This window comes from Lepus europaeus, chromosome 5 (assembly GCF_033115175.1).
Source record: "Lepus europaeus isolate LE1 chromosome 5, mLepTim1.pri, whole genome shotgun sequence".
Taxonomy (NCBI): domain Eukaryota; kingdom Metazoa; phylum Chordata; class Mammalia; order Lagomorpha; family Leporidae; genus Lepus; species Lepus europaeus.
This window is the reverse complement of record NC_084831.1, coordinates 110389437-110406433: the sequence shown is the minus strand read 5'-3', so window position 1 is coordinate 110406433 and position 16997 is coordinate 110389437. Positions and strand designations below refer to the sequence as shown.

General features: G+C 50.9%; 1 protein-coding gene across 3 annotated transcripts in view; it reads left to right on the top strand.

The window, feature by feature from the left end:
- IGSF3 (immunoglobulin superfamily member 3) overlaps positions 1–3621 on the top strand; it is a 91180-nt gene extending 87559 nt beyond the window's left edge. For all 3 annotated transcript variants that reach the window (XM_062192044.1, XM_062192043.1, XM_062192042.1), the window contains one exon: positions 623–3621. In XM_062192044.1, coding sequence (XP_062048028.1) covers positions 623–873 — 251 coding nt within the window. In that variant the 3' untranslated portion in view covers positions 874–3621. The remainder of the gene's footprint in view (positions 1–622) is intronic.
- The last annotated feature ends 13376 nt before the right edge of the window (positions 3622–16997 follow it).

Sequence of the window (16997 nt, the reverse complement as noted above, 5' to 3'; positions counted from 1 at the left end):
CTTCCAGAGGCCAGGCTCCCGCCGAGGCCGGTCAAGTGGCAGAGCAGCCCTGGACCTGGGTCGCAGGCTGCCTGGCTTCATCCTCTTCCGTAGCCAGCAATTGCTAACGCTGTGTTCTGAGCAGTCCTGGACACACTGTGGCTAGCTGTACATGGCCCACGGTGACATTCTAATCAATGGTATTAATCAAGCAGGCATCATTTCTGCTCTCGGAAGCTCGAAGGAAGAGAGTGTGTTAGGTTCCCAAAGGAAGGGGTTGGGGGTGGGGTAGGTTTGCAGCAGAACTACATGCCAGGGGACACAAGAACTAGAACCGCATAGGGGGTTCAGACGGACCTGGAGACGGCGTCCGTAGTGTCCTAGATGCAGCCGAGTTTACGATCAACAAGCTATGTGATAGTCTATGGCCTTCCAAGCAGAAATAAGGGATCTCCACGGACAATGGGAGCATTGCTTTGACGGTGCAGCCAAGAACTGGAAGAGGCATTGCTGCGGGAAAGCAAACACAAGGGTGGTCTCCCCGTCTGTGGTGGGGGCTGGTTGGTGGGGGCAGGGTGGGCACGGCGCCGGCAGTCCAGGCTCGCTGCCCTCACTGTCTCGTCTCCCTCGCCATCCTCTTCAGGTTCCAGCCTCCAGTCTCTGATCTGCTCCAACGACGCACTCTTTTACTTCGTCTTCTTCTACCCCTTCCCCATCTTCGGAATCCTCGTCATCACCATCCTGCTGGTGCGCTTCAAAAGCCGCCACTCGAGCAAGAACTCCGAGGGCAAGAACGGGGTGCCCCTGCTGTGGATCAAAGAGCCGCACCTCAACTACTCCCCTACGTGCCTGGAGCCCCCCGTGCTCAGCATCCACCCGGGAGCCATAGACTAAAGGGGGCCGGCCCAGCGGACGTCAGCTGTGGAGGAGCCGAGCTCTGCCTCACCGCCTCTCGCTCTGTGATGGTTCAGTCGACAGCACCCACACTCCGGTGCTGGGGCAGAAGATCCTCAGACTTGACAAGTGTTCACAGGGACAGACCGCCTCCAGGGGGCAGTCTTGGTTGGTTAGCTACTTGCACCTACATGTTGTGACCCTGCCATCGTCTTGGGTTTCTTGTTTCTGTCTTCGGTAATGTAGTGAGTAGCTCCAGGTGCCACATCTACTCACTGATTTATCTCGTATTCTCAGATAGAGATGGGGGTTGTTCTGTTTTGTCATGGACTCTTTTTAAAACCCTTCCCTTCACCCCTTTTGGACTCATAAGGGTTTGAACAAATTTCTCACTGATGGCAAAAGAAGGCCGACGTGACGGTGGCAAGGAGTATCTTCCAAGACTTCCTGTGTTTATGCATTTAAAAATGCCACCCATGAACCAAAATATACTCCAACAGTTTTTTTCCCTTTCTTACCAAGACTTGAACATTGTGTGTAGCGTGGGCCCAATCTGTAGCTTATCTTTCCCCTCAGCTGGGGTGGTTGAACCACTTTGCAATGAAGATGAAAGCATTACATTTTGCTTCCAAGAACTGTGGACGTACAGGAGGAGTCCCGCAGAAGTCCGTTAGGAGTAGACGGTGCCCAGCCAGCCTGGCTGTTACGCAGCACAACGGCTTCACCCCATCACTGCCAGAGAGTCAGAACGCCATCCTGGAGGGAGCATGGGTCAAAGCCCCCTGCAGTGCAGACTTTTTGAGCTAAAGAGGGCAGAGGGCTGCTGCCAGCAGTGACTGACTTTGAGCTTGACCAAAGCCAATGCTTAGAGAAGGAAGAGAAGACAAGGCTGGTTGCTGGCTTGACCGGTTCTGTGCAAGCGCAGTCTCTGACTGACAGCTGGGAGCTGGTGGCTTTTGTCTGCAGGTGCTTTACCAGACTCTGAAGGGGACGTGTTGGGTAAGGCTGGAAGGGGGACAGCCCTGAGCCGAGCACAGGGGCCAACGCAGCCACCGTAGGAACATGTGGTGGGCGCCAGGCCAGGGACACAAGAGCAAGACATGGGGATGAGAGCGGGCATGCCGGGACCTGGCGCTGGAGGACACAGAAGAATGCAGAGATGTGCAGATGAGACCATTCCTCTGCCTCAGAGACACTGATGTCTTCCTCCTGTGCCATTTGCCGCTTGCTCCTTCTCATCGCCATTAGAGCATCAGCCCCAGGGGACACCAGCCTGGCCCCGTGCAGCTCTTCCAGTGCACCTGTCTCAGCAGAGAGGAATGCCAGGCGCTGTCTATGGGAGTTTCTCTCTTCCCTTGGTTCTTTCTGTGTGGCTTTGGGTTACTTGGTTGTTCATTGTTACAATCGTTTTTAATTTAACACCCGGGATTCTGGGCCAGTGTCCCACTGTTGTTTACACTACTGGGCCAGGTGCTGGGCTTCCTCCTCCCAGTTGTTCACTCTGTGAAGATGTCTTGTGCTCACGCTTCCCCGTATTCAGCTCTCTTTCCTCTAGGACCTTGCGTCTTGAATCCCAAGAGGGAAAAGCTACCAGGGATTCTAGGACTAAAAGGCAACAAGAGGTTCCTGTGGAGCCCAAATGTTCCAAACATGAACAGACGCCAGGGCAGGTGACCATGAGGGTGCGAGTCCTCAGCAGGAGTCTGCGGGGGGTGTGGGCTGGCCCATGGATGCTGTGTCAAGCTGCAGCTGAGGGGAAGCGGGTGACGGACAGGCTGGTGCTGGCCTGCCTGTCCCGCAGATAGACCTTCCTAGGAGACCGCAGGTAGGCAGTGCCACCTGCATCCCATGTTTGCTAGCCAAACTGATGCTCGTTTACAATGCTGCATCCACGCCTTGGAGGTACAGCATGGGCCCCAACATGAACAAAGAAGGTCTCCGGGCCCATTTCTTCATTCGCAAGGGTGTGGGCTTTCAGTGGGAAACTGCTGACTCCTACTTTACAGGCTGAGTCACGAGGGAAGAGGACTGACTTTCCCTCTGAGTGGAAGGGTGCCAGAGGGCCGGCTGGGACCGACCCGCTTTCAGTTGGAATTGCTTCACAGCAGTGGAAAAGTAGGTGCTGCACATAGTTAAGTAGGTGAAGCAGTTGCAGGAAATGTGAAAGGAAGAGAGAAACCGAAGCCAGTATTCTAAGAATTGCTTTTTCTATTTTCTAACGGGCCGGGGATACCATCAAGGCTTGAACTTTGGGAGCTTTCTATGAAAAACCCCGGGACCTTCTTTCTTTGACCATTTCTATGGAAATGTGATGTCGTCGGATGAATGGTGATGGTGCCCTCCAGTGGCTGCAAGACCTCATTGCACATTGTCTACCGAAGCTTTAGTCTTGTCAGGAGAGGAACGCTTGGGCATCCCTCTTGCCTCACCTGCGTCTACAATGTTGCATTTATGGAAAACTACACTGTGCTAGGCGCATTCCAAGACATGGATATGACCACACCCCCTTTGACCCAGGGTGTTTCTGTAGCAAGTTTTCATATTCTTTTCAAACAATAGTTTCTCTGCGTTAATTGTTGAAGGAAAAAAAAAAAAAAAAAGATGGGGTAAGAAAACTACCCTTGCATGATGTAGAGAGCTGTTGAATTGTTTTGTTTTGTTTTTTTTTAAGGAAAAAACTCTTTGTAAGATGTTGCACTAAAACGTTTTATATACACTTCAGAGACCTGTAGTAAATTATGTTGAAAATACGGCTGTTTACATTTCTTGGAGTCTGCTGTTCCTTTCCTGTCCCGTCATCAGCTCTTTCTGGAGTGGAACTGTGCTGGAGGTGCCTGGAGTTCTGTCCTTGGCGTTGGCCTCCAGGTTCACGAGTTGCAGCCTTTGTGAACATGTCCCGCCCACAGCCCAAATGGTGGTGACTTTGTACACGTGATGCATGTCCATCTCATGACACTCTACTGCCATGCGTACTGGGCAGGCTCAGACAGTAGATCTTCTGACCTGTGTCCATCCAGGTTTCTTTGATGGGGAGAGGCACAGGACGAGATGAGAGAATGATGAGAAGGGGAGTGGGGGAGGGTAGAAACTTCTCCCTGGCCACAAGGGCCTCTGCAGCAAGACCACACCTTCCTTCTCAGACCACATAGTGCTGCCCTGAGTGCGAAGTGTCCAATAAGCCTTGTCCGGGATGGAGGCAAGAGTGGGAGCTGGACCAGCTTGTTCAGTGAGGTGACACAGCACACCAGTCTCCATTGCCTGCACTCCTCAAATGCGTAGGGCTTTTCTCCACCTGCGCACTGAGAACAACCTTAGAATGATTAAACCCATGGCAATGATGTGCATTTAGTCCAAACCCATCTGTAATTCTTTAAAATTCATAGAAGAACCTGCAAAAAGAACCAGATGGAGAGTAAAAAGCAGAGGGCAGTCCATCCTTTTCTTTTTCTTCCTTGTTCAAGTCCAAGACTTTCAGAGGCTTTCATGTGTGCTCCCCTCTGCTCCCCAGCCCCGTCTGCTGTGTCCTTATCAACTTCTTGCAGCTGTTGGCTTGGCCAGGAGCTGAAAATGCGACTGTTTATCCCTTGGGCACCCACAATGGTTCCATGGGAAGTCTTACATATTATTTTTGCCCAGTTTTTCCAAATGCTCTTTCTCTGCCAGGAAACATTTTCAACAGGGAAACAGAATATTATGGAACAAGATTACCCCCTCTACCCCCTTTGTGCAAGTATGCTCATTGTTTATGTAAATGAAGTATGCTTCCCCATGAGGTATACAATGAAAATGACTTTCTGCATTTATGCAAGATTAGGGACAGTGCTTTGCTTGCTACATTCTGGGTTGCCTAAACGTCACGGGAGTGTGGTATAGGGTTTGGCATAAAGTGCAGCGAGAGCACTGGAGAGAGACACTCGGGAAGAGCAGCCCAGCCTGCTGCACAGACTCATGGGTGCCCTCCTCTCAGCTTCTCGCCCGTGGTTATCTACACAGACAAGAAGGTAAGTTGGGCCTTGCCACACCGGTCAGAGGATACAGAATACATCCAGCCCTCCTTTTGGAGGTGCGTTGTCAGGAGTTAAGGGAGCCTCTCTGAACCACTGATTGTGAAGTCTGCTAGACCAGGCGTGGAAGCCCTTCTCCAAATGCTCAAAGGAAGCAGGGCGTCTTTCGTGATCAAAGAGTGGACACTGCTGATGGATCATAGCGAAGTCCAAGAAAGGGCTCATGAATCATTCCTTGCCCAGTGCGTAGAGACCATGACCTGGGGCTACTCACCCAGCTCTGCTCCTGGGAAGGCACTAGCCAGTCCCAAAGTCCCTTTATTGTATTCTGTTCCCTCTATGAAAGGGGAAGAGTAGAAGCTTTGGACTTGGCCAGGATCAGACTGTGGTTCTGCTCATTGCTCTGTGTCCTTAGACAGGCTTACCTTCTCTGAGCCTCAGTTTCCTCATTTGCAAAAACAGGGATGGCAGCTGTAGCAGCCATTTGGGGAGTGAACCAATGGAAGGAAGACCTTTCTCTCTGTCTCTCCCTCTCACTGTCTATATCTCTTATCTGTCAAATAAATTAAAAAAAATTGACTCAGGCAATGCCCCTAGTACAGGGTGTGGCTCATAGTGAGTGCACTCCATGGGTCTGCTGTTCATCACAGCTCAAAACTTGCATTTGGCTGCTCACAGTCTGAACACCTGACCCCATCTTACCCTTCCAAGTTGGCCCAAGCTCCTACCAGCCTAGGGCAGAGAAGAAACTTGATTGGCTCCCATTTTGTGCTACGCTCTGCACCTGCCTGTGTTCCCAATAGCTCAGGGCAGTAGCGGATGTCTTTTAAGATAGTAGGCTTCTGGGCCGGCGCTGTGGCACTGTGGCATGGCACCGGCATCCCATATGGATACCGGTTTGTGTCCTGGCTGCTCCACCTTCCATCCAGCTCTCTGCTGTGGCCTGGGAAGGCATTGGAGGATGGCCCGAGTGCTTGGGCCCCTGCACCCACGTGGGAGACCCGGAGGAAGCTGCTGGCTCCTGGCTTCGGATTGGTGCAGCTCCAGCCATTGCAGCCATTTGGGGAGTGAACCAGCGGATGGAAGACTTCTCTGTCTCCCTCTGCCTCTCCTCTCTCTGTAACTCTTTCAAATAAATAAGTCTTTAAAAAGCAAAAAAGATAGCAGGCTTCATAGTACAGGACATTGGCCCCAGAAATTTCATTGACAGACTTTTAAAGATTGTGTGGCTAACTCAAGGGAGAATTCCTGAATGCTGGCAGTCTGTCTTGAGTGACTTTGGGGTCCCCAGCCAAGGATGACGGAGATGAAGGCACATCTCGCATCGGTGTTGAGCAGGGGACTGGGCTCCTCTCCTGCCCGTGGGAACAGGTCCTGCTTGCACAACAGTGTGAGTTCTCAGTGCCTCAGCAGGGCGGCGACTCCGGGGCTCCTCTGCCAAGAGAAGACAGCCAGGGAGGCCGACGCCAGCCGCTGCAGATGGGAGCAGAGCAGTCTGAGCTGGGATCTGACGGACCCGCCGCCAGTCGGGGTCCCACAGCTTCGGGGAGGCCAAGTCCTGAAGGAGGTCATGGATCCGATCCCCGGGCCGCCCGAGCGAGAGCCCCCAGCGGGTACGGAGGTTGGAGGAAGCAAAGGCAGGAAATCGCTCCCGCGCTATGGAAGGGCGCGGTCCCTTCATGGACGAGGCAGAAAGGGGCTGGGGGCCGGCCTCCGGGGACGCACACCCGCCAACACGTGTCCAAAGTGGCCTCTTGCATTCTGATGTTGGAGGAAAGCGAGGTTCCGAGGCTTGTCCGTCGTGCCCGGCTCAGTCACGGCCGGGAAGGCAGGCCTCGCGCTGCCTCCAGGACGGCGACCTGTCCCCAGGCCACCTCTGTGGGGCCGGCTCCGTCGCGTCCACAGCGCTAAGGGAACGGGCGGCAGCCCTCAGCCGCTCGCCAGCAGAGAGCGAGCTACACTATGGGTGTGTGGGAACGCGGGAAGGAGGAGCCGAGCGCGTGGGGGCGGGGCGGGCGCGCAGGTGGGCGGGGCTTCTCCGGGACGGGGCGGGGCCGCGGAGGCTGCGGCCTGGAGTGGACGCCGCACCTGATGGGCGAAGGCGGCAGGTAGCGGCTTGGGACGGTTCCTCGGCGTCCTCAGCGCCGCCTGCCTGAGGCTTGGGTTCGGTGAGTGGAGGCCGCGCCTGGGCTGTCCGGCGCCCCTGGGCTCAGGGGCCTTGTGGACGCGCCGGGGCTGAGGCGGCTGCGGGTCGGGGAGCGGACAGTGAAGGAGTGGGGGGCGGGAACGTGAGCCCGCGAGAGCCTTTCCAGGGGTGTCCTCGTCTAGCAGTTGGATTGCAGCGCCTGAGGCCTGCTCGGCTAGGAGAGACTGACCTCACGAGTGCTCCCTGGGATCCTTCGGTGGCCGCCCCTCCCTTCTCCACTGACCACGCCCCTCCTCCGAGAACTTCAGGGGGCGACCGAGAACTTCAGAGGGTCCATTACGCCTCCCTGGCCTGGGTCCTCACCCCAACAGGGTCTGGGCATTCGGTTCCACCTCTCAGCTCGTACCATCTGCTGCACTGGAGGGAGACCTGGCCAGTTCTCCCCAAGGCGCCTCTCAGAATTGGGGTGCAGCGCAAGGGGAGACACTCCAGAGGTGTGTCTGTGCAGGCCAGGGCCTCCCTTAGGGGCTGCTCCTTTTCCTTTCTTCAAAACATGAAAGAAGAACGAGTGTCCACAACTGGGTCCATCAGTTGTTCATTGTTCCACACTGATTGCACAGGCACGGGGTGCAGCTACTCCCGGAGGACAGCCTGTAGGAGAGGGACTGAGGGCTGCTATCAAGTGCCTGCATTGTGAAGAGGGCAGGGCTGCGTGAGAGGCTAAAAATGAAGAGCGTGGGAGGACAGGGGAGGAAGCCTTACCTTCTGTGAGGTCAGGTCATTCCACCTGGCCTTCGAGGAGAGCGGGTCGTGTGGGAGGAGATTCCAAGAGCAGGAGACCAGGTAAGAACGGGGAGCCGGAGTGTGCAGGAGCAACCTGTGTGACTGACAGGTACTTGAGGCCCCTTGGGGCGCCCTGCAGGTCCCCCTTGGAGCTTGAATTCGCTTCTGCAAGCAACGCAGGGCCGTTTGTGGCCTGAGAGGTGCAGAGGAGGGCTTGCGGTCAGGAGGCACCGGGGGGAGGGGTGCAGGGCAGAGTGCCATCCCAGACCTGGTGAGCTGTGGTTTTGTGTGCAACGACTGTGGGAAGGGAGGCAGAGAGAGGGGCACACAGAGGTGGAGTGCGTGCGGCTGGTCACCTTGCCGGGGCCTGTGTTCTCTCTCCCACTGCAAACCTGGTTTGCCCACTGAGCCCGGCCTCCTTTAGAAGATTGTTCCAGGCTGGTGCTGCGGCTCACTTGGCTAATCCTCCGCCTGTGGCGCCGGTACCCCAGGTTCTAGTCCCGGTTGGGGCACCAGATTCTGTCCCGGTTGCCCCTCTTCCAGTCCAGCTCTCTGCTGTGGCCCAGGAGTGCAGTGGAGGATGGCCCAAGTGCTTGGGCCCTGCATCCGCATGGGAGACCAGGAGGAAGCACCTGGCTCCTGGCTTCAGATCGGTGCAGCGCGCCGGCCGTGGCAGCCATTTGGGGGTGAAACAACAGAAGGTTGACCTTTCTCTCTGTCTCTCTCTCTCTCACTAACCCTGCCCGTCAAAAAAAAAAAAAAAAAAAAAAAAAGAAGATTGTTCCAGCAGTCCTTGGGGTGGAGGTGGGGGTGGGGGTGGGGGTTCATGCAGAAATCATGTCACTGGGCAAGCATGCATTTTTAACCTGCTTGGAATCGGCCTTAAACAGAGGACAAGAGTGAGTGGCATCACCCTGTGTAAGGTGGGCCCTTTGAAGGTCAAGGCTGCCTCCCTCGGGAGGCCTCAGCTCAAGAATCAGGTGGCTGGGTTTGGATCCTGGCTATTGTCTCACCTGAGTTTGGAACCTGGACAAGTTGCCTCAGTAGCTTCATCATTGAAGAGAGCACCGCCCACCGGAGACAAAGAATAAGAGGACCTGTGTAGCTGCTTCATAGAAGAACCGTCAGCAGCGGTCATGGCATGAATATTCATTGTCAGCTTTGCGTCAGGCACTGTTTGCGGGACTGGGGATACAAAAGCCACAGACAGCTCCCTGCCCTTGCGAGGCTTACATTATTTGGGGGAGGCAGACAGTGTGCGTAGGTGTTAGATGGTGGTGAACATGTACGAGTAGGAAGATTAATAGAGCAAAGAAAAGAGAAGTTAAGCTGGAGAATTATTTTCTGTTCATTTTGGGACATTTAAAATCTTTAGAACAGTTACCAAAAAATGAACACGAGCATCCTTTTCTCCTTGAATCACCAGTTAAGATGTCATTTGTTCTCTCTCTCTCTCTCCACGTGCACATTATTTTTTGCTGAACCGTTTGAGAGTTGTAAACTCCATGACTCCTCACCCCTAAATACTTCAACATGTGTCTCCTGAAAAAATGAGCATCCTCCAGCAGGCCACAGAATCGTACTCAGTCAGAAAGCTGTAACAGGGAGGCCAGCACTGTGTTGCCGGGTTAAACTGTTGACGTCTGCATTGCCGGCATCCCACGTGGGCCAGACTGCAGTGAGGAGCCTGGCACTCCATCCAGGTTTCCCACGTGGGTGGCAGAGGCCCAAGCACTCAGACCATCTTCTGCTTTCCCAAGCCCATTAGCAGGGAGCTGGATCAGAAAGAGAGCAGCCTGGACTTAAACAGTGCTCCAGTATGGGATACTGGCATCGTCACAGGCAGTGACTTAACCTGCTGGACCAAGGAGGCTCTTTGCAATAAGGGGGATAGTTGATCATAGACTTAAGAAAGAGCAGGCCACATGGTTACCCAGGGGAGTACCGCTGGAGGTAGAGGGGATGGCTGGAACAAAGACTCTGAGGTGGGCTTCAAGCATTTAAGGAACTTTTGGGAGATCATTGTGATGGAGAGTAGTAGGAAACCAAAGTTGTTAGGGTTGAATCCTATCGCTGAGGCTTCGTTGGCCACTTGCAGTCAATTGGGAAGATCTGGGGGTTTTGAATAAGAATGAGATTATGACAACTTGAGTATTTAAAGCAATTATTCTGGCTGCTGAGTGGACAGCAGCCTGTGGAGGGGAGCAAAGCAGAAGCAGGGAGCCCAGTGAGGAGGCTGCAGGAGCGACACAGGTAGGAAATGACTGGGGGTGGAGAGAAGTGGGAGATACCTGGATGTGTTTGGGAGGTGGAGCACGACTTGGCACGGGCTTGTGTAAGTGGAGCGGTGTGGCAGGGCTTGGGTAGTGCTGACCAAGTAGCCAGAGCTCAAAACTAGGAGCCGTTTATTACTTAGATCTTTCAGTATAAGAGTCTGCTTTGTTCTGTCATTACTAAACTTTAGTTTCTTTATTAGACCTATGCATTTCAAATTTCTATCGTTGATTTGTTTTAGTGATTTTAACAGTACAAACTGTTAGGTCTAGACTTTAGGTTATAATAATATTTGTCAAGCATTTCTTCATTTGAAGTAATCTCACATTGTTTGAGACTTGTTCATACACTTTGCTGCAATCAAGAGTCTGAAAATATGTGTTCTTGTTAGACGTAATTCAAGTCTAAACAGGGTTGCATTTTTAAAAATATTGTTTATTTATTTTTCACAGAGAGGAGAGGCAGAGAGAGCGAGAGAGAGGTCTACCGTCCATTGGTTCACTCCCCAGATGGCCACAGTGACCGGAGCTGTGCTGATGCAAAGCCAGGAGCCAGGAGCTTCTTCTAGGTCTCCCATGCGGGTGCAGGAGCCTAAGGACTTGGGCCTCCTCCACTGCTTTCCCAGGCCACAGCAGAGAGCTGGGACTCCAATGGCGCCCATATGGGAAGCCGGCACTGCAGGCGGTGGCTTTACCTGCTACGCCACAATGCCAACCCCAGAACTACTTTTTTTTTTTTTTTAATTAACACTCCTTTTTTTTAGGTTTATTTATTTATTTGAAGGTCAGAGTTAACAGAGAAAGAGAGGCAGAGAGAAAGAGAGAAGTCTTCCATCTGCTGGTTCACTTTCCAATTGGCCGCAATGGCTGGAGCTGCACCGATCTGAAGCCAGGAGCCAGGAGCTTCTTCTGGGTCTCCCACATGGGTGCAGGGGCTCAATGACTTGGGCCATCTTCTACTGCTTTCCCAGGCCATAGCAGAGAGCTGGATCAGAAGTGGGGCAGCTGGGACTTGAACTGGCACCGATATGGGATGCCAGCACTGCAGGCGGCGGGTTTACCCTCCCACCCTCACCCCCAGATCTACTTTTTAAAACTACTTTTTAAAAACTAAGTCTTGGAAATTGTTGTATTGGCCTTCTTGTCACGTTAGGATTTCTTTAGTAAACACAGGCTTTGATGGTAGCTGTTGGCTTCTCTGACTAAAAGCAGAGAGTTTGCATAAATCAGCCCTTCTTTGCAGAGTTTTCTGCCTCTCGATTTCATCTCAGGTTGTTTTTAAGTACAGAGGCTTTTTGAAGTCTTTACTTAAGGGGGACCAGAAGCTTCTACTTGAAGTTGTAACCCCTTAGATTCTGCAGTCGCAAATCAAAGCTTCCATCCCAGAGCTCTAAGTGAAATTTTCCTTCCTCAGACAAGGTTAGGTGTGACTAGTAGTGTGACTGTAAGATAACAAGACATCACTAGAAAAGCACAGCAAAATGTTTTAGCAGTTTGCTGTTGGAGGTAGCCTTAAGTGCTGCCCGCCAGCCTCGGAAGAGCATGCCTTTTCATTACTTTAGGGCCACAGGATCCTCTTCTTTGGCCTCTCCTTTTTTTTTTTTTTATCCTTTCCTTTGTGCCCCATTTTCTCTCTTTAAACATTTTATTTATTGTTATTTATTTTACTTTAAATGCAGCATGACAGAGAAAGACACAGAGAGATCTTCCATCTGCTGGTTCACTCCCCAAATGCTCACAACAGCCAGAGCTGCGCCAGACCGAAGCCAGGAGCTTGGAACTCTATCCAAGTCTCCCACCTGGGTGGCAGGAGACCGAACACTTGCGCTGTCAGCGCTGCCTTCCAGGCTGCACCTTAGTGGGAAGCTGAAGTAGGAGCAGAGCCAGGACTAAAACCCAGGCACTCTGCTATTGATGGGGGTATCCCAAGTTGCATGCTCACAGCTATGCCAAATGGCTGTCCCACTTTTGTGCCTTTTGACCTTTCTCTTTTCAGCTGCTGCTGCTTCCTGGGCTAGTGATTTCTTTACTTAGTGGTGCTGGTGCTCAAACCAACCCAGGACACGTCAGGGAGCCTCTTGCCTAGAATCACCAAAATAAGTTCGTGTCCATTCCTGGCCCCATGTGGGGGCCATTTGTTTGAAAGTCTATCTTTTGTGACCTTGATCTGTTCCATCAACCAGATACCCCTGGAGGGTTCTGAATTATTTTGGTAGTCTTAGTCTCAGAACCTTCTCTTTCATGTCATAATGTTCCCCACAATGTTGAGATTAGTGCCTGAGTTTTCACTCTCACTGGCCTACAGTTTCTTGAACATTTTCCTTGTATAACAGTTAAAAGCTAGAAGAAAAATTTAGTGTACACATTCAGAAATTAATAAGTCCAGATTAACAAGAAACTAATGAAGCTGTCTTCTGATAAATTAGTCACAATAGACTTTCCCAATTGAGTTTCTAAGCTATGAACTGAATACCTAGAAAATAACAGAGATTTAAAAGGAAGTTTAATGGAATGATCAATAATCTATTGAAATACCTTGAATTAGACTTTGGAGAATAGATTTAAAAAGTCTCAGAGAGCTGTGAATAGCTCTAGTAAGAACCTCATTCCATTACGCATGCGGTAGACCTTGGCTGTGTCTGGTCAAAGATGGGAAGAGCACAGCAGCATGTGGATGTCTTGAAAGGACAAGCTGGAATGGTGCTGTCAAATAGAAATGTAGTATGGGACAGGAGACATGACATTTAATAATGTACTTTACTTAACCTACTGTGCCCACAATATTTTCATTTCAACATGTAGTTAATATAAAAGACATTAACAAGACTTTATATTCCACCTTTCCATTCTAAGTCTTCAAAGTCAGGTGTGTGTTTTACACTTAGAACACATCTCAGTTCACACGAATCACACTTCTTGTGCTCACTACCCACGTGTGGCCAGTGGCTCCTGCATCAGACTGCACAGATCCAGCAGGAACTATCTTGGGAAAATGGGAGGAGTTTAAGAACAAGAAATAAAAAGGGATTTGTTTGAATGAGGTAGAAGACAGGAAAATACAAAAGGAAGTTGATGTAGAGAACAGCAGTTGAATTCCAGATGGGCATTCAAGGAGGCCCGTTCACCACTGAGAGTGCATGGAGGGCGCATTCTGGGGAGTTCTGGGCCTTGGAGAACAGGGCCTCATGGCCTGTTAGGAGACAGCTGGATGGAGTTTCAGTGAAATAGATGGAGACAGGGAAGCTACCATGGTGTGACTGAAACCAGTAGATTTGTGCCTTCAGCAGTTGTGGGAACAGAGGAGGTGCCAACTGGGGCTGGCTAAGGGTGGACTTGACGTGAGAAGGTGAGGGATGGCCCCAGCCAAAACGTCTGGTGCTGTAGTCAGCAGTATAGGCTCTGGATGTCAGCTCTGTCCTTGGCTAGCTGGGTGGTGGCAGTCAGCTTCTGAGCCTCTCCAAACCCCAGTTTCCTTGTCTGTAACTTTGTGGTTTTCACCAGAGATTCCCAGGCTCACTCTCTGACTTGTTCTGGGCTCTGCTCAGATGCTAACTTATGACTGATACAATCGCAGTCCCCTCCTCATAAGTACTCACCACCCCCCCATGCTCTTGCTTTATTCTTCTCAATAGTATGCTCTACACACCATGGACGATACTTCTTGTAGATTGTGTTCCTCTCCCGCCATAACATAGACTCTGAGAGGGCAAGAATTTTGTTTATTTAGTTCACTGTTGTATCCTGTATGTTACAGTACCTGACACATGGGAAGGGCGCCATAGTGTTTGGTGAATGAATAAGTGAATAATAAGAACTACATCACAGAGTTGAGATGAGGATTATATATATATATGTGTGTGTGTGTGTGTATATCCATATATCCATATATATCCATATATATATATATATATATATATATATATATATATATATCTCCATCCCTGGGAACAAGTGCTTGGCACATAGTAAACCGTCAGTAAATGCTTATTTTGTCATGCTGCTCAATATTATGAGGCTGAGCTGGCCTAAGACACTTTGGATTGGGCTTATTAAGAGCTAGAGTAAGAAAAACAAGCAGCATTAAATGTGCTTGAGTAAAAAGGCTGTGTTCCTTTTCATTATTGATAGATACTGGCCAGCATATTCCTACCCCCCGACATGGGACTGATGAATATGAGGACATGTATGGATTTAATATGATATATGATTTCATATGGTAGTAGCCTAGACATGACATGTCAGGAGCCTGGCCACTCGTCTGTCCTGCAGCTGTGTCTGTGTGCAGATGGAGACTTTGTATCCCGATTGCCTCACATTCTGGTACTCCAGGTGGACATCAATTGCAAGGGTGCTGTGATGCAAATATGGCAAGGGAGGACTGGGAGGAGCAACGATGTGGTCACAAACCCATATCCTGGGGGGAAGAAACCCATTTGCTTACTTGGGAACAAAAATGTCCCAAGACCATGCTGTCACAGGGCTTGAATGACACCTTAACTGTAAATCACTGTGATGACATGCACTCAGAGGGAAATACCCAGACTTAGAAATTTGGGCACTGAAACTTTTAGGGGACATTTTTTCCTCTTCACCAAAAGATAGATTACCTGCCAAAAATAAGCAGGCAATGTGGAATCTGAAAATACATATTAGAGTGTTTTTTAAATATTGTTCTTTCCTAAGAAAAAACTCAAGATAAACCTTTCCTCCAGTCTCAGAAGAGTGATTAGCTTGCCTCTATGAAGCAGCATCCATGAACAAGTTGTATCTCCACCTTAGGTCATTTACTTTGGTTAGTGGGTGCAAGCGGATCTGGTATGATGCCCTGCATGCTTCAATTCTTGGCAGGTGGAACTGTTGTGGGAGAGGTGGGATCTATTTCAGGTCTTTGCCTTCTACCTAGAGAAGCTTCTAAGTATTGGCACATATATGGTGCATGAAATATGGGCAGAGTTCAAGAATAGAAGTGACCAGGAAGGGAAAGGATAAGGAGGGAAGTAGAGAGATGTCTTAGCCCCTGTCTCATCCTCCTCTGCAGAGAGAGAGAGAGAGAGAGAGAGAGAGGCAAGCAAGTGCCAGCCAGGAGGGCAAGAGCTCCTCCCAGTTGCTGGCCTCTCTTGTGAGGTTGGAAGGGGAGTGGTTACATGGTACCTCCGTCAGGTCCCAGGTGAAGGGAGATACATCCCCAGGAAGGGGTTATTTGACGGACAGGTGGATAGGATAACTACTGGTCTTATCCCATATCAGAACCACAGGTTATTCGCTGGTATATTTCCTTGCAGGCTCTTTGGAAACATAATAAAAAATAAATTGTGTGTCCATATATTTTTTTTAAAGATTTATTTATTTACTTGAAATTCAGAGTTACACGCACAGAGAGAGAGAGAGGCAGAGAGAGAGAGAGAGGTCTTCCATCTGCTGGTTCACTCTCCAGTTGACTGCAACAGCTGGAGCTGCACTGATCCCAAGCCAGGAGCCAGGCGCTTCTTCTAGGTCTCCCATGCAGGTGCAGGAGCCCAAGGACTTGGGCCATCTTCTACTGCTTTCCCAGGCCATAGCAGAGAGCTGGATTGGAAGTGGTGCAGCTGGGTCTCGAATCCCCTTGTGTGTGTGTGTGTGTGTATTTAATCTTGCTTACATTTGGATTTCGATTTCTCCTTACTTTTTCCTGTTATCTGAGTAATGTTGCTGCTTCAGTCAAATCTCCACGTGGTGTTTCTTTTCTTGGAGTCATGTCATGTCATCCCCTCCTAGTGTTCTTACTTCCTACATTCTCCCTAGGTGATCATGGTCCTCATGGCCTCATTAGAATAACTGCAAATGAAATGATTCTCAGATCAGCCCCCTCCCATGAGCCCAGCCTGTGTACCCAGCAGCCAGTGGATATGGCCAATTGGATGTCCCACACTGAAAGCACGGTCTTCCAGCTCAGACCTGGACACTCCCACTGCGCTCCCTCTCTTAGGGGATGACACTCCCACCACCTGGAGGAAGCAGTGCTTAAAGAGCCACTCCTTACATGCTGTCACTCGTCTTGTCCTGCTAGTTCCACCTCCCAGATGTCTCTGGAACTGCTTTCTTTGGCAGCAAGCCACCACATCTTGTCCAGGCCACCATCTGGGCCACTGAGTGGCCTCCTGACTGCTCTCTGTGGTCCGATCTTACCCCTCCCATCAGTCTTCTACACCACAGCCAGGAAAAATAGATATTTTTTTTTCTTTCTTTTTGACAGGCAGAGTGGATAGTGAGAGAGAGAGACAGAGAGAAAGGTCTTCCTTTGCCGTTGGTTCACCCTCCAATGGCTGCCGTGGCTGGCGCACTGCGGCCAGCGCACCGCGCTGATCCGAAGGCAGGAGCCAGGTGCTTATCCTGGTCTCCCATGCGGATGCAGGGCCCAAGCACTTGGGCCATCCTCCACTGCACTCCTGGGCCATAGCAGAGAGCTGGCCTGGAAGAGGGGCAACCGGGACAGAATCTGGTGCCCCAACCGGGACTAGAACCTGGTGTTCCGGCCCCGCAAGGCGGAGGATTAGCCTGTTGAGCCAAGGCGCCGGCAATAGATATTTTGATTCTGCAAAAATTTAGAGCCTTGGTATGGAAGAGACCCATTTAATAAAGTAAATAGGCAAGGGTTGGAGCTGGCACTGTGGCATAGCAAGTTAAGCTGCTGTCTGCAGTGCCAGCCTCCTATATGGGTGCTGGTTCAAGTCCCAGCTGCTCTGCTTCTGGTCCAGCTCCCTGCTAATACATCTGGGAAAGCACCAGAAAATGTCCCAGGTCCTTGGCTCCCTGCACCCACATGAGAGACCTGGAAGGAACTACTAGCTCCCAGCTTTGGCCTGGTTCAGCTCTGGCCATTGTGACCATTTGGTAGTGAATCACTAGATGTAAGATCTATCTCTCTCTGTCCTCTCCCTC